The sequence below is a fragment of the Chelmon rostratus genome, chromosome 8 (genome assembly GCF_017976325.1).
Source record: "Chelmon rostratus isolate fCheRos1 chromosome 8, fCheRos1.pri, whole genome shotgun sequence".
NCBI classification, from domain to species: Eukaryota; Metazoa; Chordata; class Actinopteri; order Chaetodontiformes; family Chaetodontidae; genus Chelmon; species Chelmon rostratus.
Window position 1 is genome coordinate 20,719,657 of NC_055665.1, and position 22,793 is coordinate 20,742,449.

General features: G+C 37.7%; 1 protein-coding gene across 1 annotated transcript in view; it reads right to left on the reverse strand.

Moving 5' to 3' along the window:
• Positions 1-22,793, reverse strand: part of adcy2a (adenylate cyclase 2a) — a 56,038-nt gene that overhangs the window by 24,698 nt on the left and 8,547 nt on the right. The window contains exon 3 of the mRNA XM_041942339.1: positions 10,112-10,273. Coding sequence (XP_041798273.1) covers positions 10,112-10,273 — 162 coding nt within the window. The remainder of the gene's footprint in view (positions 1-10,111; positions 10,274-22,793) is intronic.

Consider the following 22,793-nt stretch of genomic DNA (forward strand, 5'->3'; position numbering starts at 1 on the left):
CATCTGTTAGACAAGACACTGACAGTGATCCATCTCAAAGGTCAGCTGTGTGAATCAGCTGGATGTGCAAACGGTCCATACCTCACTGGTAGCCAATTACAGATAACGGAGGATGGCCTCTAAAGGGCTTTGAGCCCCACCAGTGAATTCTGGGATTATCTAAATCAGAGTACTAAGCCCTACAGAGGCTAGTAGGGGTGTTACTATACTACCATGTATAGAGGAAGACAACTATCTAGGATATGCTTAAAGGTAAAAGTTGTTTTAATGATCTGTTGGCAACAGACTCTCACTTGAACAGAAAATAAAAAATAAAATAAAATATAGAAATAGAATTTTACTACTGCCCTACTTCTCCTCAAACAGGCAATACATGTAATTTGCAACAATATATAGTACCACTGAGTGTATGTGACAGTTTATCAAATAAAGCTTGAATGGAGTGTTATTAATTGTTGAGTGTTAAACCATCAGTAATTCATCACAGCACTCACAAAGAATATAAATGAGGTTTGTTTCTGAGTCTAAGTGGGGAAGTTGTGATTTAAAAACACAATGGACTTGAATTATTAATTTTCAGTATTGTTGTAAAGCTAATCAGAGCACTGAGTTTGAAGTCAGTTTGGATAAAATCTGAATATTCCAAAATATCACACACAGATTTACTATAAAAATTATTGATTCGGAAATGAGAGTGCTTTTTAAGAGCATTCAACTGCTGAGAATCAGAGATGACTAGAAATACTAAGTATATTTTTACACTGTCACATCATTTTTGCACCTTTTAGTAGCAAAGAATATAGTTTTGGAAAAAAATGAATAATGTAACAATGAATCACCGTTTCTCCATGGAAGAAAAAGTGGAACAAAATATTTCTAAATGTTACATACACATAAATCTGGACCCAACAGAGGGCTCTCACCTCTTCAATAAATGAGCTGGTTCATTTCGACTCCAATGAGCCAGCACTGTAAAGATTAATGGACTTGACAAAGTGTAGATGTCAGCATGGTTCCTTCTCACTTAATACCCCCTGGGCAGTGTGTACGCACACTAGAACAATGCACAAGAGTGTGGACATTTAATGGCTGACATTTACAAATCTCTGGTAGGATAGATGTGGTTTCTTCTGCAGAGCGAGTTTGAAATATTTAAATGATTTGAAATTTAAGTAACTTACAAATCCAACATACCACTAATGCATACATACTGAATATGATGTCAGTGTAAGTGCCTCTGTTCATGCATGTGCTAGAGCCAAAAGCCAGTTAGCTGAGCTTAGCATCAACACTGGAAATGAGGGGAAATGGCTAAAGAAAAATATTACAGGACCTCCAAAGACTACTGATTCACACATTATATGTAATTGATTTAATCTGCTCAGCATTCAAAGTGTACCAATGATATATTGTGGTTTTATAGAGGGTTACGTGTCAGACTGTTGCTTGGCCAGGTGGAGTCACTTCCTGGAGTGTGAGGTTGCCAGGAAACCAGTGAAGACTCTGGCTGCTGGCCAGTATTGAGAGTGGTATCAATTTTCTCATCTAACACTCGGCAAGAAAGTAAACGTGAATCTATTGCTTTATAGGGCTGGCACAATGTGCTATTTTATGTCCACAGGGGATTTATTTAGCTGTTATCCTTTTTTAGAAAAACAAGCAAACAAAGACAATATTTTTGTTGTTGTTAGTACAGTCAAAGATAATCTAAATCTGCCTTGTATAAACTTTGTCTTTAGCTGTAAAATATTTATCAGGGAGTCATTATTAAAACAGTTATGAGCTAAATGTAGCACATGTATACAACAACAGTTCATAGGATAAGTAGTGGGCTTAAAGCCTTTTTTGTTGTGGTCTTCAGGATGGCTCTAGACAACAGCAGGCATTTCAGGGATAGCACAGACTTTCTCACTAATCTTCACCAAATTCTTCCCAGCAGATTACAGTATATGAAGCAGTGACCTTTACAATCCCTGCTCTCTAAGCAACTAATTAAAAATGCATTCAGAGAGACATTTGATTCACAATTCAAGTTAGAATGCAGCCAAAATAGCAGGTCATCTTTTCAAATGTAAGGATTTACGTGTGGCTTTCTGAGTTGTTAGACAAAATAAGCAATCTGAAGTCAGCTTTGGCTCTGGTAACACAGGATGGGTATTTGTTTTTTTTTTCTTTTAAAAGGGCTAAATTCTATAGATATGGGTTTTCCACCCACCAACGCCCAAAAATATCAGCGAGGGTGCCAATTTGGTGTCTCTGCCTCATTAGGCAAATGTGACATAGAAAGCTGGAGAGGTTTTTATAGCTACTGTCCAGTAGTTACCCTCTGACACATGAGTCTTACAGCATCTTGTCACCTAACCTCACTGTCCTTATCTGAAAAGAGGATGTAAGCCTGAGCCTGCCCCAACACAAAGGCATGACCAACATTGGCTTATTGCCACAGAGAGGAAAAAGCATGCATGCATTCTCCTCATCTGACACACATTTACACAGGCTCACAGTAAAGCACAAAAACAGGAACACTATATAAAAAGAGTTGGCAATATAAATAAAATCCTCTCTGACAGAATATCTAATTTCAAATTGTCTAATTAAGACATCTAACACAAAACCCAGCTTATATAAAATATCCATCTAGTCCATGTAGTAATATCATTATACTGTCATGTGTTCACAAAGTGGTGATCCTCGTTCCACCCTTGCTTGTGAAGGACTGAGCCTTTTGAGGATGGCCCCCTATCGATTAGGGCTGTCAACGAATATTCTAAGGTCAAATATATATTCAAATAGCATAAAAAATCAAGACAGTCAAAGGCAAAAATTAGTATTACAGTGGAAAAAATAGCAGATCAGTGACAGCGGATTCACTGAGTGAACTGCATGACGGACAGGAGGCACAAAATCAGAGTTTATGTTACAGTTTTTTGTTAACTGCGAAAATCTGTTGAAGTCCAATATATTTAAGTCTCTCCAGTCATAATGTGAGGTGAAAATAATTCTCGAGGTAGATGTGAAAATATTACAGCGCTGCATACTGTTATCCCCACTGCTTCTCCAATGTCGAATCAAGGCTTTATATCAACCAAACCAGAGATGACCGTGATGGATCAGTAGAAAGGTGCCCAAGTAGGTTTTGCTCAGTTTTATTTTGTTTTTGTCTTTGCTTGAATGTTATTATGTTTTACGATGATAAAATTACTGCTTCTGTAAATGCGGTCTGGTGGTTTGGTGACAGTGCAGAGCAGCTGTTTCGGGTTAAACAAAATAGATTTTACTCTGTAACAATAAAAACTCTGTAAGGATTCTTTCCATAATGCTATCAGATAGTCAAAACAATCTGAGCTCATCAGTAGCAAAAAAAAAGCACTTTTAGTGGACAGAGGGTTTACATTGTAGCCCATTTCATGGCTGCCAGCTGGAGCATTCTTGCTCAATATTGGAAAAAGTTGCTGTTTCCATTATTCCATTATTAATGGTTCAGACCTATGTGTTGTTTTTTTTTTGTTGTTTTTTTGTTGTTTTTTTTTTAAGGAAATAAAGAAATAATGTCATTTTTGACCAATTTTGACAGCTCTATTACCAATTAACCTGTTTACCTGTGGAACGTTTTAGACAGCTACCAAATGATTAGGAATCAGGGTTGTAGCTCATTTTCTCGAAAAACAACTGAGAATGGATTAATGGATAAAATAACAGCCATAAAATGTCTGATTTTGGATAATCAAGCAAATTAAAGAACTGACAAATTAAAGTACTTCACTCAATTGATACAAAAAATTATATGTACATCCTTACTGATTTGCACAATTGCCTACAATGAACTAATACAACCACTGACATTAAAGGGGGCGCTGCTACAGTAGAAACAATATGACGGTACACAAATTTGTCTCACTGTCATTTTGCCATATTGCCAAACGCTGCTGTACATACACGTGTAACAACACACATAATGTACATGCTCCTTTACTGCACATTACAAATTACAAGCATTCAGAATGATACCATTTTTCCCTTACGGAAAGAGGGACAGCAGGTATGTGTGACATTTATTTTTATTTCTATGTACTGTATCTCACTCACACAGCACATAATAGAAATCCACCATTCACTGTTTTCCGGCTCCATGTCAACACACTAAGAAAATGGCTTCTGATCAAATTTGGCCTACAACAGAATGGAAACTGAAGGACTAATCTTGAGGAACAGATCAAATCAGTCTACATAAAATGATTAGTGGTAGATTACTTAGATGCCTTTGTACATTAGCAGTAAGTTTGGATCAGTGACCGCGGGATCAGTGTGTCGTATGTCTCAGAGCCAGAGGGAGACGACAACTTTTCAGAGCTGAAGACATTGAAAGATCATTAAATAATAACCATTTACTGTACATCCTATTTTTCCTGTTGTCCTAACTGTAGGAGTTATTTGTTAAAATTGTTCATATGGAAATATATATCTTTAGAATTTATTTTACGAATGTTTTCGCACGGCACAAGTCAATAGTCACTAACAAAGAGTTAAAATAACAGACAATCGGGGCCACTAAAACCAGGACAACATGACTGACTATTAAAAATGTGAATAAAGGCTGAAAAAAAAAAAATTAAGGCTTCTAATTCCGCATGGTGATCTGTAAGTGGGTGGCTTGGTCTTTTCACTTTCACTCAAAGTTCCCTTGCTAGCTTTGTCCAGAGATTTTAACTATGCCCCATGGCCCTCTCCAACAAATGGCACTTGTTCAGGTGTCATGATGTGACCTCAGTACAGAACTCAGCCCACTTATGCAACCACTTGTTATCAGTTATGTCACATGATGAAACCTGATCGAGTTCCACTGCTGAACAAGGCTCTGGAAAAATCTAGTAAGTGAACCTTAGCATCACAGTATTTTACTGCAAATAGAATGTGAAGGAAAATAGGAAAGATGACATTCAGCTGCTGATCATGCACAGCTACAATTTAAGTCAATATAAAAAATGTTTTTTGTATTTGGAAATGGTTTACATCACAGAGAGTGCTGAGTGACCAGTATCATTAATATCTGGTTGAAGTAAAGTTGAATTCCAAGCCTTGTTGGGACAGATCAATCTAAACGTACCAATAACCTGACCCTGCCTTTTGTCTGATCATCCCAGCTGCTATGAGCAAATGTCATTCTATAATGACATTTGCTGAATGGAGTAAGCATCATAGTGGATCCAATATTCCTGTGAAAGAAGAACAAGCCACTCATGATGGTGTTTCCATGGCACACTGAATGTACTTCTATGGGATTACAGAGCAAAATGTGAAAGTTACACAGTATCAGTAACAGGTGAGAAAATGAAAAGTGAAAAGAGCTTGCATCATTTCATAATTATACCCTTAAAAATACTGCATGGAAGGAAGACCAATCATCACTGTCTAACTCTAGGAAAATGTGCTTTACCAAACCAATACAATAATAATAATAATAATAATAATAATAATAATAATACTAAATGAATTACACATGTAATAAACTTTTAAAAAACTGCAAAACTTGACCTTTTGAAACTGGTGTTTAAATGCCTTTAAATGTCAGACTTTTCCATCTTGTAGCAAATATGTGTCTGAACTGCAGGCATGACTTACAACTGTAAGGTCTCATTTTTCCTTCCTCTTCCTACAAAAAGTTCTATTTTGAAACTCTGTAAACTACTGATATTAACGAAATACATAAAATCAACAAACGGAACTGTTTAGAATTTGGATTTGGAAAAGGTATTTTTCCTGATGGTAATTTCTTTTATGTGCAATGTAAAGATAAAATGCAAACACATCCTGTATGGAGACAGCGTTGCACTTGACTCCATGTACTGTACACACATATGTACTTGTACCATGTTAAATTATGTCTAACTCATCCCCTGCCATCATCATAGCCACATATATAAACTCTGCCCTTAGCACAGGTAACAAACTGAAATAAAACAACATCATTTAAACTGATTACAACTTAAATACTAAACATGAATCACAGCACTGCCAGGATTTGGTGGAGTCTGTGCTTACGAGAGCATTTCGTTCTTTGGCAATGTCAAATCTGGCCCGGCATGCCATCTTGACTGCCGATTGAGCAGCAATCTGTCTCCATCCAACAATGCCTTTGTAACCTGAACACACACAGACCTTCCTAAAATGTCTGTCATGGTCACCTCTCAAAAAACAAAACAGCCACTAAAAACACAATATCTTCATAAGAAGGTGGAATCAAAAGGCACCACACCTTTTATTTTGATTCAGTCAAAGTATTTTTGTGTTTTCTTGTCTTGTCTGGTTGTTATGCATTTATAGTGTCACCATATTTTTGGTCCAATGTTCCTACTTGAAAATCGTACACGTACATGTTATTTCAGGAACACTAGAGAAGGACAAGCAAGAGAAGCCCAACCATCTTTTCAATGTATTCTTTGTACACTTTTGTGACATTGATCACAATAAGATACTTTTCAATTTTTCCAAACATACTGTCTGTTCCTTAACCCTCATCATCACTGTTATTTTTGTTTTGTAATTTCCACTGTATTGACCTTCCACATTTCTGTCTTTGATTTCGTTCTCTTCCGATCTTAGTATCTTTATCTGTCACACTCATCATCACACTATCTTAATGTTTTATGTCTTTCTGTTATTCAGTTGTCACTGACAACCAATTAGTCTAATTTTGTCCACATTATCCTCTCTGACAGTTATGTCAAGGAAATGAAATGTTATATTTAAATTCAATTTCTGTTGTGTGTTGTTATCTAAATCAAAGACTACATACATTTTGGAATATATAGTGAATACATGTATAACTAAACCACAGAATGCTACATTTTAATGAAATCATTAAAAATATATAGAAATGTAAAGTAAAAGATTTTAGTACCACCTTAGGAAGTGATAAATATTTCTTCTTTTTTTTTCATTGCTATCCAATATCTTTATAAGGGGGATTCTCTTAAAGGACACTCCCCTCTGGCAGGTTTTCCACTGGAATTGTGCTGACAGGCAAACTGACCTGATGCACAAGAGGAGCTGGCAGACAGTGACCATGTAGCATACAGCCCCAGGCGGCCCAGATGCCAGAATCAAGAGACCAGATAACAGGCCATCACAGCAGAGTTCACAGAGGCAATAGATAAGGTTTGTGAAGGTTTAAGAGCAGGGAATACAGAGAGACATGAAGATACAGACACAAGAATCATCACTAAGTACTAGGATTGAGCTCCAGTGGCACAAGTGTATATCTAGTGTCAATATGAGCATTATTTTGTCTAAGAAGAATTGCTTTGGAAAAGGAGCACAGGGGATGTTTTCCTGTTATCTGAAGGACGCTTTGTTTTCTGAATATGAGAGTATAAATGATGCTTTAGATCTATTCTTTGAGATAGGTTATTGTTGTCCTAATTCTTGGAGAACCTTTGAGAGTTGTCCCAACCAGCAATTTTTCTAAAAGCTAGACTGCTGAACATAGGGTATCAGTCTTTTAGAGATACCTGCAAAGAGTCTGACTGTGGCAGTTATATTGTATGATTCAAAACTGGAGCATTAAGATGAATAACCATTTATGATAAATTCTCCATTTTTTAGCCACAATTCAGTCAGACAGCATTTGAGCAGCAGGGCTGACGAGCAGCAGTACACACAGATAAGGCACTGCAAGGAGGACTTTACATGTCGGACGTCAGCGAGATAAAGACATGGTTAAATAAAAGCTTCTAGGGCTTTTTGTTTGTCCTTAGTGATTAGGCTCTGACATATTAAGCTGTATCCTGGTCTTTGACATCTGGACCGGCAATAACTGACTTTTGGAATCAGGTTTGAATACGCTCAAACTAATTAAAGTCTGCATTAACCAGATAATTGGTTTCCTCATATTGCTATTTATTTGTTTTTCTCAGCATATGCCAACTGCCTGAACAGTTTGTGCTTAAAACAGCAGTACTGCTGGAAAGAGGGTGACCTTTTAACAAAGAATAATAAAAAAAACACATTAGAATTTCTATCACTCACCTGCTATGCTAACTTAGTTTTAGTTTAAAGGTCACATTAGTTTGTTTGCTAAAAATACAGACTGTATGGTTACAATGACCAGAAATGCTCATTTTGTGAGCAGTATGGAGAAACACTAAATGCCTGGAAAGGAAAAACAATTTTAGATATATCCATGTATATAAGATATATCCATGTTTGTCCAGACTCATAGTATATGAGGTGAAGACTTTCAAGGAATATAATAAAATGTATTAAGTGTAATCTTTGGTGAAACGGAAGTTATCACTATATTGACATGTATGATTCCAGTGAATAATGTCCAGTGAGAAACATGCTGTCTTCACTTAGAGACCGTTTTTCCAGAGGAGCACAGAGGACTGATGGAGAGCTTCATCACATGGTGCAGCAACAATCACCTGAAGCTCAATATCAGCAGAACCAATGAGCTTGTGGTGGACGACAAGGCTTCAAAAATGGATGTTGCTGCAAAGAAGCTACAAATCTTCAACCAGGCAGCACAGAAGATCTCTACAATCAGTACATTTTGAAGGTGGATGCCTAAGATTAGTGTCACCAATTCAGTATCTGACCAGATGTGAAATACAATAAATAAAACATCCAGCCATGACTGTCTCCAGTGCAGAGGCATAACAAAACAAATCAACAACTTACACTTACACTTCCCATCAAGCATGGTTGACTGTTTTGCTGCATTTTGCATGCAGTGTTGCCATGGTCGCCTGCCACAGCAATAAAATCCGAATCGAATCCATTTCCTCCAAACATACACTATTGTTGCTGCACAACGTGTTTTTTACTCCACCTGCAAGACCTGGTCCAACCCAAGGAGCGGAAGGGGGAGTGAGGCGGTGCCTTGGCACAGGCAAGAGAGGTGACGCATGATTTATAAAAAAGCAGAGTAGTGAAGATACAGCCATTCCATACCTGAGACATATATAACATGGACCTACCAATATGCATTCAACCTGTGTTGGACCCATTCATATGAGTCAGCCTGTGTTTGTCACTGTTAGTAGAGAATCCAGTCAGCAGTGTAGTTCATACACATGACTGATTAACCAGGAACTGTAGAGTAACACTAGGCTAAGAATTTTTTTTTACATTGTTATTTCTGTAAATGATATCGTTATATATTATATACTACCAAAGCATTTATTAGTAATATGTTTAGGATGGAAAAAAAATGTGGGGCCCTGGCTTGAGCAGGATATAGTGTCTAACTAAAACAATATACAGGGTTAACATTTTTTTTTAAACTGATTTTCTTACAGTGCAATAGAGAGTATGCCTGTAATGCTTCATAATACCCCTGATAGAAAACTCGACCTCTGTCTTCATCTGTTGTTGGCAGCAGGATGCCTGTTTGCAGAGTTCAGCTTCATGTGTGTTGGTTTGCTTTAGGAGCAGTGGGCCCCTTCAGTGTGTGTGGGAAAGACTTTATGGCAATTACTACAAAAATGAAACCGAGGTTTAAAATGTCCAAAATTTTTCTTTAAGAATTATTTATTTGTTGTTTTCTTTATGGTTAGTGACAGGTGCACGACAATACAGGTTCACTGTATATTAATGGACTCGGTTGGGACTGGGCCAACTCTAGGAAGTAGTCCAGAACATAACGCCCCCCAAAAAAGGGTAATAGTTGTTTTTACACGTTATTCTTTTAACTTTTTTATTCTTGTTACTGCTTAAACAAACAAGATAAAACATTATTTGTGAGCTTCAGAGGTGCTGCTAGATGGATTTTATTACCTTTAGACAGAGATAACTAAACTGGTTCCCCCTCTTCTCATTCTTTATGCTGAGCTAAGCTAACCGGCTGCTGGCTTCAGTTACATATTCATCGTACAGACATGAGAGTGTCATTAACGTCCTCATTTAAATTCTTTAGTCCTTTTGTATATGCTGTGAAGTTGTGACACCAAATTACTGTTCAAGCCACTAATCAATACTAATTAAATAATCAATTAATTGTGTTGAGCTCAAGTACACAGAGGTGTGTGTATATTATATATAGTCTCCATTCTTGTATATCAATGTGTCTCCTACCATTAACCCACACTTACTGTATGTTTGATTACCTTACCTGCCAAACTACTGGCTCCATGTGATCAGCTGTAGTGGACAGGCAGACACTCAACACAATGGTGTGAGAGGCGGAGGTCAGGACACTGGCGATGATGGCGTCCCGCATAGAGAACGGCAGCATGGTGTAGACCACAAACACAATGAACAGGAAGAATGACACCTGTGGAGAAAGAGACACACTTATGACACACCTGCTGAGGAAAATGGTAAAGAGAGAATGAAAAAAAGAGAGCGAGAGCGATGGATGCACAAGAAATTACAGATGGAAATAAAAAATCAACGCTGACAGTGCTGCGGGGGAAGGAAGACCATGATCCTTCAAGTCTGAACACCATCTACACTGCTCAAGTGAAGTTTATTTATGTGCAGTTACATCTCTGGCATCAAAAAATAAAAAAATGCCTTTTAACATGTTTCAATGTCGTGCACCCAACAGTCGATCCATTTTTTCATTCTTAGCATCTCCGCCTAACCTAAGCTCCCTTGATTACAGAAAGCAGAAAACAGAACAATCAGCTCTCAGGCTTCAAACCTGACACCTCTGATGTAGCATGTATAGTGCTTTGCTTTTTACCCCAGCCACACACGCAGGCATGCACACGCACACGCCTTCAGCTGCAGGGTTAAAAGCAGCTCATCTGCTGTGATACATGGACAGAAAGAGGCCAGTGTTCTCACAGGCTGCAGCCAGGTGCCAGTTAACCTTTCTTGGGTTATTTGCAGGGCTAGCATGTAGGGGGAAGTGAGATGGAAAGAGGAAAGGAGAGTGCAAGAGTGAGTGAAAATGAGGAAAAACAGTACCTCCACTGTTTAAGCTTGGGTGACTAGAGTGCAGCTTTACACTGCCACTTTCTTAACAGCTTACTACAGTTGAGAATGTAAATAGTGGAAATATCAAAGGAGGGCCTGTTAACTTTAGGACAATGCTTTATTCATGTTTGTTAAAATTGTGTTCAAATGAGTAATGTGTCTTGTGCAACTGCAGACCTCCTGCTGCTTCACCACCACTCTTTACCAATTAGCCTAATCATGATCATCTGTTGTAGACTCCTTATGTTCTTGCTAACTTGTTAGACAATCGTGGACAGCTTAAAACAAAAAGCTTTACAGTAATTACATGCTGTTCTTAGGGTGACTTTGTTACATCTGTCCAGGGACTACAGATCCCTGTTAATTAAACCAACAAATAAAACATAATAAAAATACTAACATGGTATTCTATCGTTCTTATGGACGTACTGCACAGTTGACACACAAATTAGTGCAAGACATAGATGGTACAGATGGTAAAAAATACAGTGATAAATAGTTCCTTTTCCAGCAAATATATTCAATTTACAAACACATATGGACTGTGTGATATTGTGCTCAGCAGGGAAGCAGATCTTCCAAGAACAGAAGAGCAGAAGCCAAGTGAAAGCAACATGTGGAGGTCAGCTTGGTGCACCCAGGAAGTCACTATAGCCCTGAAAAAAAAAAAACTAATATCGATCAACTCCTACTATACAGTATAAAATTAACTGCAAAAATGCATCTGTTTTTAGTCTTTTTTTCTAATGAGCACAATCCCAGTTAAGCAAAACACTAATAAAAAAATAACTGAATTAATGTTAATGCGCATGTTGAGTCAAAGCTCAGTGCACCAAGATGGACAACAGCATTGCTAGAGAAAGCAGAAGCCCTCATTATCCCCACCAAAATAAATGATAAATATCTGCCACTGATGTATACAACCCAGCAATACAACAGACCTTGTTTTGACATAAAATTATATAATTTCACCTGTGTACATACAGTACAAGAAAATTTCGCTTTGTCTTTAAAAAAAATGGTACCACATTAAAAGGAAAATGTGTTCATTATATATAAAATAAAATGGTTTAACCCTTTGTTTGTGAATTTAGACAATTAGACGATGAGATGAAAATTTCCCCTGGCAAAGTTCTCATCGTCATCATCATTATTATCCTCGGAATCACTGATGTTTATATTGTTTGTATGAGTTTAGGTCACACACATTTGATGTCCTATTGATAACTGTAGCTGTATCACATCCATCATACTGAAGGTGGATGCCACTCCCAGTACAGTACGACCTTTTCATAAAGTGGCAGTAGCACCTTGATTGACTGACAACCTGATATATCACTCTTGCCATTATTCCCTGCATGACTGCTGCTGGAGAACAGGGGCAATCCTGTGCCAGTAATTTACAGCTACATGGAGACGAAGAAGGAATCAGAACAAAAGAATCCCTTTCAGTAACGGTTATGTGTTCCCTCATTCTGTACCTTCTGTTCATTTATGTTTTAAGTTTTGTGAATAAATCAACTACATGACTTACATATATATTAATATTCCAATTGTAGTTTGGCTGAAATGGGGAAAATGGTACCTGCCACTGCTTTAAAAATGGCACCATATTAGAGCTGTCAATCAATTTTCTAAATAGTAATATATATTCAAATGTAAAAAAATCCATGCATTCAATTGTGAAAATCAATATTCGATTGTTAATTGACACCAGCATTTCAATAATACTTTACTCAATGTCAAGAGTTGTTCAACAGAAACAACAACAGACTACCACCATCTCTGACTGACAAGGAAAACTTTTCTTTTCTACCTAAAGAAAAGTATGTGACGAATTTTCACGCATAGATGAACAGCAGTCGCAGTGATGGGTACTGTTGTTATTTCCTTCTGTCTTTACCCAACAGGAAACATTGTCAAAATTGCGTATTAAAACCAAGACCTTGTGGTAACAAGGACGGCACCAATGACCATTTTAAATGTGGCAGCCCATGTTAAAGCTGCTGTGCAGAAGTATCTTTTTTTTTGCAATACAATACAGAAATATATGCTGCAGTCCACACATAGTGTATTGTAAAGAACTGACAAAGAGCAAAACCCTGAGGGTGACCTTTTTTTCTTTGCTATTTCGTGTGAGAAGACCATTTCTGGAGAATTTAAACCCTGTTTTTCTTTCCAATCATACAAGGTTGCAAATAATTGCTAGAAGCACATTTCAATCCAATATGGAAATCATTTGGGGTATTATTATACTGCTCGACATATATAATTATGTAATGATACAGACCCATGTACACTGTAATAAATGATTCTGTGGTCATGTAGGTTTTAACTGATGAATTTGGTAAAGTATATTCAATATTAATGTGTCCTTGATTTTGTCGTGATTATTTAAGTAAAATTCAAATAAAAATGTCTTGAATAAAACCAGCGTATTTTGGATTAATTAAATATAAGCTTTCTGTTTATGCAATTCTAAACGGAGAGAAAATTGAATAAATCCAACTTAATTGAACCTGTCAATTTTTAATTGAAAAGCACTTCCTGTTAACCGCGCTTTTTGAATTTGGCAGGCAAAACATGCAGATGGGCAGTTACCCTCCTCCACTTTACTCATCTATGTTATCTGGTTAACTGTGGTAAGTAAACTTATTTTGTCTGTACTGGGATGGTGAAGTCAATACATGTCTATGGTGCATGCTGAATTATAATACAACATGAGCAGAGCATAGCACACAGAGAGAGAGAAACTCAGCAGCAGAAAGCCGGCTTCTGTTAGCTAACTATGTTAACTATGTTAATATAGGCTAGTATTGTGATAGTGTTTCGCTTCCAAAATGGAAACGTTCGTATTGCTGATAAAAGCACAAGCTTTTACTTTGAAAGATAGATTCCGATATGGTGTTGCCCATGTTGCGTTACTGTTATTCATATGTCCTCGGCATGTACTTATTAAATCCTGCCGATAATCATGTTGGGGTTTGTGTTGCGATCAGACACTTTTCCATATCGAGAAATGATCAGGATTATCGCGCTAAGTATATTGAGCTTTTATTTCCAAACTCTACTTGCTGCACTTCCGTTAACTTAACTTCCGCGTTGTGTTGGACCGTTTACCACGCAGGTAACGTTATCGCTTATCTCTGTTCTTTCGCTGTTTTGTCATAAACGTTAAGTTACCTCGAAAACGCATTAAGTCAGTGTTACGTTTTAGGGCTTCAATTTTATTGAGGTTTACTGTTACTCTTAACTCATAATCTCCCGCCAGCCGCGAAAAGTCGAATCAGGTCGGCGAGCTAACATCACGGTTGCGTCAATAAAATTCTTCTGACAATATGTGAGGAGCAATGTGGTACCATTCGTTTTATGTCCAGCATATGCAGGGTTGATAGTTTAAAAGTTTAGCGAACTTCGTGTGGTGTGTGTGTATGTGTGTGTGTGTGTGTGTGTGTGGTGGGGGTGGGGTAGGGGGCGTGTCAGGACATGCTGCTGTGATCTGTTTGTTTGTTCTACCTTTGCATAAAACTCAGTAAACATTTAGTCAATCACTTATTATATGATAGTAATTATGTGTTCAAGTGTACAACAATTAGGTTTTGCAATTCATTTAAAATATGAAATATTGAAATAAAGTTAAATTAACAAGGTTTGTTTTTGGAGTAACTCTCACATCTAGAATGTAGGCTATAATTGTTTAAATTTTAATTTCTTGCTAGACTGGATGTCATCAGTGTACATATATGTTGACAATAAAGGGATGCAAATATTGATATACCAACCAGCCCTACAATACACCATATGCATGTGATTGATACATGGATGGTTTTTATTTTATCTGCAATTAAACAGAAAGGCACATTTTGTAATTAACATGACTGTGTTTCTCTTATGTGCCCCCAGATGAGATGGCAGTGTAAAACCTGTGGATACAGAGCAACGACAAGAGGTGATCTTCTGACCCATTACAGGCTACAGCACAGGACATTTGAAACTGGAAATTCGGTACCTTGTCTTGTCCATGATAGGACAGTGTAGCCATGCCCTAATGTTTCTTAGTTCTTCTCGACAGGTACTCTGGCAACTGTACACATTTTTGTTTTCACAAAATAGTGTTCAAGGTCATAATTTGTAAAAGTTTGCAATGAAATGCTATAACTTTTATAATAAAAAATGTTAATTTTGGCAAGCATTTTATGTGTGATTTGTTAATTTCTGAGTTTTATTTCCTCTGTTCTTCCTGGTACCCAGTGTAATCTCACCTTAAAATGTAGATCATGAGATAAACACAATATATCTAAGTAAGAATAATATTTCGATTTAATTAAATCCACTGAGTAAATTCAAATAAATTAACTGATTAAGATATTTCATTATGACTCAATTACATGGTACTTGTATGTAGAATTTAATTATGTTTTATTAATACTTTTTACTAATTTAGACATTTCTCTTTTTGATATATATTCTCAATATTTTTGTTTAGGTTTTAATTATTGCCTTTTTGTATTTTAATTAAATCTACTCATATTAAATGGTTAACTCCAAAGGGTCTCATTTAATTAAAATTTACTCAATTACAAATCTGATTATATTTAATTAATAATATTGCGTACAATCTGTTGCCTCAATTTTATTGAGTAAATATGGTATATCTTTCTTTACAGTGTACAGAAGGTAAAACAGACCACATAAATACACCTTTCTCTGCATGCCGCCTAAATTGAATTAAGTCATTGTAGCAGTCAGGAGTGAAGATGTAAAAGCTTTAGCTCATTGAGTCTTGAGTCTCAGGGAACTACAAATTATGACTCAGCTTCGTCAATACAGAGCTGTGGAGACAGACAGAAGGTCGTACTGTAACCTGCACATGTATACAGGGAGCCCATGACTCATGAATGCCTTAAATGACAAGGATAAATAAGCTTGTTTGTACATCAAAGGAAATTATACACAGGCATGTTACATTTGAAACCAAACAGGTGTTTGAAAGACAAGAACATTAAGAGTGCAAAAGTTTAAATGTATACAAACAAGTCACCTCAATAGCTTGACTAACTTCAACAATGCATATGTACGCTAGCAGACAGTGATGCACGGATGGTCACTAAACATTAAATTTTCTAAATGTTCTAGTGACCATCCGTGCAGAATTTCACTCAATATTAAATTACACAGCTTCATTATAAATATATTCATCACCCCAAAGACACATGAAGGCTTTAAGAGAGTTTCTAAAGCCATGAAATGTATAATTTGTTTCCTGCACTTAAGAAAGGAAAGGCTAGCTTAATGGACCACCTGTAATGGCTTTTTGCATCACCAGGCCTGATCTCTCATGCCCCCAGACCCTCTGCAAGAAGCACACAATGTAAACACAGTGTCTTGGTGTCAACTTGAATTTCTGACCATATCTTCCTAGAGTCCGTAATGATTTGTCTCTCTGAGTTTGCAGGGGTCACTGCTGCTTTGACATTGTGCCACCAATTTCATTTATTGGTCACGGCAGAAGTGACCACCAAACTGTACAGGCCCTCAGCCCAACCTTCACAACAACTGTCCCCTTTTCACAATCAGTGGGGCTTATCTTTATAGATCCACAGTCTGGCGTTTCCATTTTCATTTCTACTTAAGCCGTTTACATGACTGCAGAAACCAATAGCTCCCCATAATAATCCCCTCTGCGTGACAGAAAATATCATTTTAAGTATCCAGAAAAAAGGGTCTGTTTTGTTTTGTTTTTTTAACCAAGCAGGGGTGATGCAAAAGATACGAGCCAGACAAAAATGGCACTGCTCCTCATTTGTGCCCGTTGCCAGCTTTACATCTGCAGGAATGACCAATACACTAAATCTTTTGAAAGTTAAGTGAAGAACAGACATATGAGCCACCCTTTTACCTGTTGTAAAGCTGAAGGACAAATTAGAAGAAAAATATGAAACATTAATCAGTGTTTTAGCGGACTATAGCCTGAACGCAAAACTAAACATAAAGTTACTATCATTTGGATTCTCCCTGTCTGTACACCTGTGTTTTGGTCTCTGAAGAACTGCAGTTGCAACACCGCAACTCATGAAAGAACTGCTTCTAATCTCTCTGTACCACTGACTGGCCAAGCTTTAATTGGGCACAGGCTTATTTTTCAGCTAGTTTACTGAGAAAGGGATGCAGACACAGGAATGGCAGTATGTAATTACCATGTACCAACATTAGTAATCTGGCAAAAAAGCATGGTGACTCATCATCTATTTATTCAAGAATTAAGATTGCCTTTATTGTTATTGAGCATTTATAGTGTGGCGCAAATGACAAAACCAAAAACAGTGGTTGTGAGGTATGTCAGGTGACTAGTAGAGGTGAGAAAACTAAAAAGGGGTGACTGGAGGACAGGTAAGGACTCCTGAGGGGGGTGAGAAATGGTGCAAAAACAGCAGTGGTTGTAGCGTTCCTGGTTCTGGGTCAGAACAGCCTTTTCTAGAGAGGCTGTGGTGTTTTTGCAGTACGGTGGTGACAGTTTTCTGTTGTTTCTGCTGTTGTTTTTTCCTTGTTGAAACCCTGCAGAGCCAGAAATGCTCTAAAGCAAACAATACATTTTAAATCATAAAAATAAAACGTAAGTGTAAGATCGGAACAGAACTAATAAAAGCTACCAATGTAAAGTAATAGGACTTATTCGCTAAGTCAGAAATCAGGAATACAAAAGTGTTAACTTACTTCCTCATTCAAGAGAGCTAATTGCAAATATACAAATATCATCTAATATAATTTGTTTTGAGTCCAGAAAGTCTTTTTTCTAAATTAATGCTCTGAAGTCCAATACTATTACTGAATCATTAAACTGTACCATGGATAATATAAAGGCTGCAGTGGGAAAGAGATCTGCTGAGATCTCCTGCATACTTGATATTTGATGTAGTAATAAAACAGTGAGGGGCTTCCTTCTGTATTCTTAAGGCAAACACATAAGGACCCTCTCTCTAACAATTAAGTGGACAAAGCTTTTTTGTGGTCCATCATGGTACAGTAAACTCTGCTTCTACCTCATGAATCAGTTCCTTGATAATGACACTGAGGAGGGCTCATAAAACAAATTATAGAGATGGAGTGTCAGATTACATCAGGCTTTTAGTCTACAATCTGCGGCAGAGATTAGTTTACATAGTACATTTACAATGTGGTGTCTGTGCGTGTGTGCGTGTGTGTCTATGTGAGCATGTACAGCACATGCTGTGTCTGCCATTTAACCCTTAAAATAAAGACACACATGCTCTTTTTATTTCTAACTATACTCACTAAATGCAAGTAAAAAGACAGATCCACTGATTCATAGCGAAGATGCAGAATTAAATGTAGTAGGTGAGAAACATTCAGCCAAAGTGCTTGGTTTGTAATTTCCACAAGCAGTCTAGAAAGGTCGACCTTGATCCTTAGACAAATTAAGGTGTTTAGTACAAAAAATCCATTCTTCTTGTCTGTTTTCCTAGATTCAAAACTCCAGCCTGATTATTAAAATGGCTTAAAGGATAACTTTCGTTTTTTACAACCTGGACTTTATATGTAGCATTAAATACGACCATATAGACACCCAGACAACTTTGGTGGCATTTGGAGTCGTTTTGAAGAAATTAGCCACAGAAGAGCGGCGCGTATATCTGTATAATGCGAGTAATTGGGGCACCCGTGCGTAGCCTCTATAAACGCATAATCTGCGGCGAAACTCGTTCATATTCCAATATTTTGTTATGATATACTGGCACTATTCCCCTCTGAGCCCGTGGTGGCATGTTATCAACATCCAGTGTCTCTAAAATATCGGAAAAATATTCATCCATTTTGTGAAAAATAACAGTCGCAAACTACAGCTAAACTAGCCGACTGCCGCAGAGTTAGCCGTGTTGTGGCTGGTTGCTTATACGGATATACGCGCCGCTCTTCTGTGGCTAATTTCTTCAAAACGACTCCAAATGCCACCAAAGTTGTCTGGGTGTCTAAATGGTCGTATTTAATGCTACAAATAAAGTCCAGGTTGTAAAAAACGAAAGTTATCCTTTAATTACTCAACCTATTTCCATGTTATTCTGCATCTCTCCATCTCTCGCTCTCCCTTTTATCTCCCCCTCTATTTGTCTTTTCTACTGTAGTCCCTGTCCTATTTTCAAAATCTACAGTACTGCTCTTCTTTACTATTCCAACCCAGCAGGCCTCTTCCTTCACCCCAACTACCCTTTCCCCACCTCTTCTGTCCTAAAGCCTAAAGTGGCTGGCTGTATACTCAAAAAGGAGTGTGCGAGCGTATCTCTGCATGTGTGTGTGACTGAGAGACGGGGAGGAATTGAGAGAGACGAAGACAGGGAAAGGGGGAGACGAGGCAGGGTCCAGACATCTTTCAGTGAGGGGTAGAGGCTGGACCACATAGATAAGCCCATCTCCCCACCGTCAGCAAACACAGAGCGCTTTGTGGGGAGAGGATAAGCATCCATTGGATTTCAGGTTTGAAAATGGAGTGCATTGTATACAAACTCACTCTGAGAAAGAGGGAATGGTGAGCACAACACAGCTGAGGGAATATTTGGAGCCTCATGCCTTTTCTTTCACCTGACAGCGTACTGTACTGACAGCGCAGTTTGTAATGTAACTATCTCTTGTTGTCTTCCTGTCTCTCTATGAGGATGTCAACACAAATAATACAGCTATTTGACAGATGACTATGTTCCCTGTGTGAGGCAACTTCATGCCACCGGGGAAAACCAACATATGGGAAAATCTAGGGAAATGTAAAATAATTTTGTCTAAACAACTGAATAATTCAAATATATTAAATTGTAAGTACCATCTGGACCCAAGTAGTTCAAGCTACACAAGCCATTTTATTTCCTGCAGCACAGTGAACAAGTCCAGCTTGTGAACATGCCAGGGCTCCGTGGAAACTAATATGCACTGACATAAAAAGAATAAAGGGGGGGAGGGACATATCTGATAGAATAATGCTGCAGTAGAACTTGAGTTTGGCTAAGTAGGAGGAAATTCCTTTTTACTTATCCTCTGCAGAGCATACTATTACCTTTCACTGCATGTAAAATCACAACTGTTTTGGTGATGCAGACAACATTAAAGATGTCCTTGCAGAGCTGTAAAGAATGCACATTAGCTTGTCCAGGGAGGTTAAATTCAACATTGTGTTACAGAGCAAAGAAAAGAGCAAAAGAGAAGAGAACTTATTAAAGAAGTGGCACACAAGGCCTCCACATCACCCTGCACATCACTGAGCCAAGATGGTGTAATGTTATGTTCCATGTCGTCTGCTACTCTTGTCAGGAAATATTCAGTTACATAAAAATTGTATTATCTACATGTATGTTTGGTGTCATTTTAACGACTAGCTATCGGTGTGAGATGTCACTGTGGGCTTATTGGTTTACAAGAACAATGGACAACCTTTAGATTTACCTTTGTATACCAATTACAGTGTAATAGCATAATCCACACTTCAAGATTCACGACATAACTTTCACTTGACCCAATGCAGACATGCAACAAACATTATATATTACTATCTGATGTATGTTGTCATATTTTACTGTATACTGATGCATAGCAATTCATAGAGGTAATATATTTATATGTAACAAATGCTTTGTGATCTTTTGGGGAATCTATTAGATGCCATTCATGAACAGTGACAGTCAGAAGTCCTTGTTATGGACAATTGACTATGGAACACACAAACACACAAAAAATGTCATTAAACAAAGTACAATTTACTGTAAGAAAAAACAACCGACCACGGTGGCTAGTTAAAGATTAAAAAATGCTATCGCTGCTATGAATAAATGTTTGAGTTTTGAAAATTGGAGAAACTGCCCATGTCGCCGAACATCAGTCATCATCCAAACTGCATTTTATATCTTGAACGATCACTGCATAAATACTGAATGAGATTTCAAGCTACAAGTTCAAGTTAAGTTCTTCAATTCCATTAGCTGGCAGGACCCTCGTGCAGCGGCTCCAAAATTGTTTTTAGTAAACAAAAACAAGAAAGTAAAGTTATCTTAAATGGCTTGACAATCAGTGGGGGAATACAGAACATTTTCTCATTTAATGAAATAACAGACACTGTATGTAGGTCTGCTGCGGGAGAAGCAAGATGATCACGGCCCACCTAACCGACTACTATCACACATGAAAGCTGAAACCATCGAATGATCTCAACTCTAATTTGTGTTTTGCTCAAATGCAAAAAAGTGCCAGTTTGAGAAAAACAGTTACTTTGAAGAGGCCTTGATGGGCATCTCAACAAGGATTTCAAAGGATTTTCATGACTGCTTTCTTTGACACTGGTGCCCAGTAAGACCAGAAAATGACACAGCAAATTTATTTGAGTGCTGTTCCCTTGCAAAAAGGCCATGCTAACAGGACATTAACACAGTTCATTCTGAGGAACACATCTGCATGGTCTCATGAATGACTGCAAACTATGCCACACAATTCATACTCCTGCAGAGCAGGGTTACATAAAACTGGATGGTGCAAACTTGATAGTGAACTTCTTTCATTCTGAAATTCCCATTTTACAACAGTATACAACTGGTCAGCAACAGCAGAAATTTGCACTTTAAATCTGCAAAAGCTGATTTATTTGGCCACTTATTTGGTCCAATATTCCCTCTTCATTTTTGGCCTCCACCAACTGGAAAAAAGCAGGCTCTTTCGTTGCTGAATGCTCCATTACGTTCACCAGCTCGTCACACACTGTGTCTGTCTGCCATTTGTTGCTGAGTAGGTAGTATACACTGTGGTTTTTGTGGGCTTGACAGCTAAAACACTAAATGAGCTGAGCCGCACTATAAAGCTTGGTAAAGCCAAGGGGAGCTTCAGATTGCAGTGATGATTCTCTTCAGGTTCATCGCTATGAGCCTTGCCTCAAACATTATGTCCCCTGAACATATCGATTATAGCCACTTTAAAGGTAACTCAAGTTGAACTCTACACAAAAGCACCACACAATTCTCTGGTTGATTTTGGTCGAAAACAGATTATATTTAAGATTAGTCCCTTGTATACTAGTCCACTGTGTACCAAGTACTGTTGTGGCTACTTGTGTGTATCAAAGTGTACATGTACACACACGTGTGTTAGAAGACAAAATTTAAATGAGGCAAAAACCAGAGAGAGAGTGAGAAAATTAATTCATGTTTCCAGTACAGTGAAATGGTACACAACAACTGAGCCATAAACCCGTCAGTGTATATCAGCATAGAAGCAATAAGAAAGGAATGCTCCCACACAGAGACATCTTCAGATTTAAAAATCGCTGATGCATTCATCCTCTGTCTCCATTTCTCTGTCCCATTTTTGTTTTGCTCTCTTTGCTTTCCAAATCAGAATACTGCCACATTGTTAATTATTCAGACATTTGAGTCAGGTATTTAAAGTGCATTACTGCACATACTGGTATCTTAGCAACTTATCTTAGTCCTTTAGTTATCACTTTTTTTCATGTTTTGTTTTTCTTTTTTTCCTTTTTACTTAACGCTAATTATGGAACTTTGTATTGGGACTACCAGCAGTGACATTTTCATCCACTGACTGGCAACAGCACCATTGCATGAATGATATGGGACACAAGCCATCATCCTTAATGAGCTTAGGTCTATACTTGACAGGTGAGGTGGTGGGAGAGATGAATGCCCCCCTCTAATCACTGTTTCATTCCCCTACTTCTCATGGCTACCTCCTCACTACAGCACAGAGAGCATTTAATTAACTCTGACTTTTACATTGCCTCCCTCTGTTTCTTTTCTGGAGCAGACATCCACTTAGCAACTGCACAGTAACACCGGGGTAACCACAGATTCAAAGACTTGGTTATT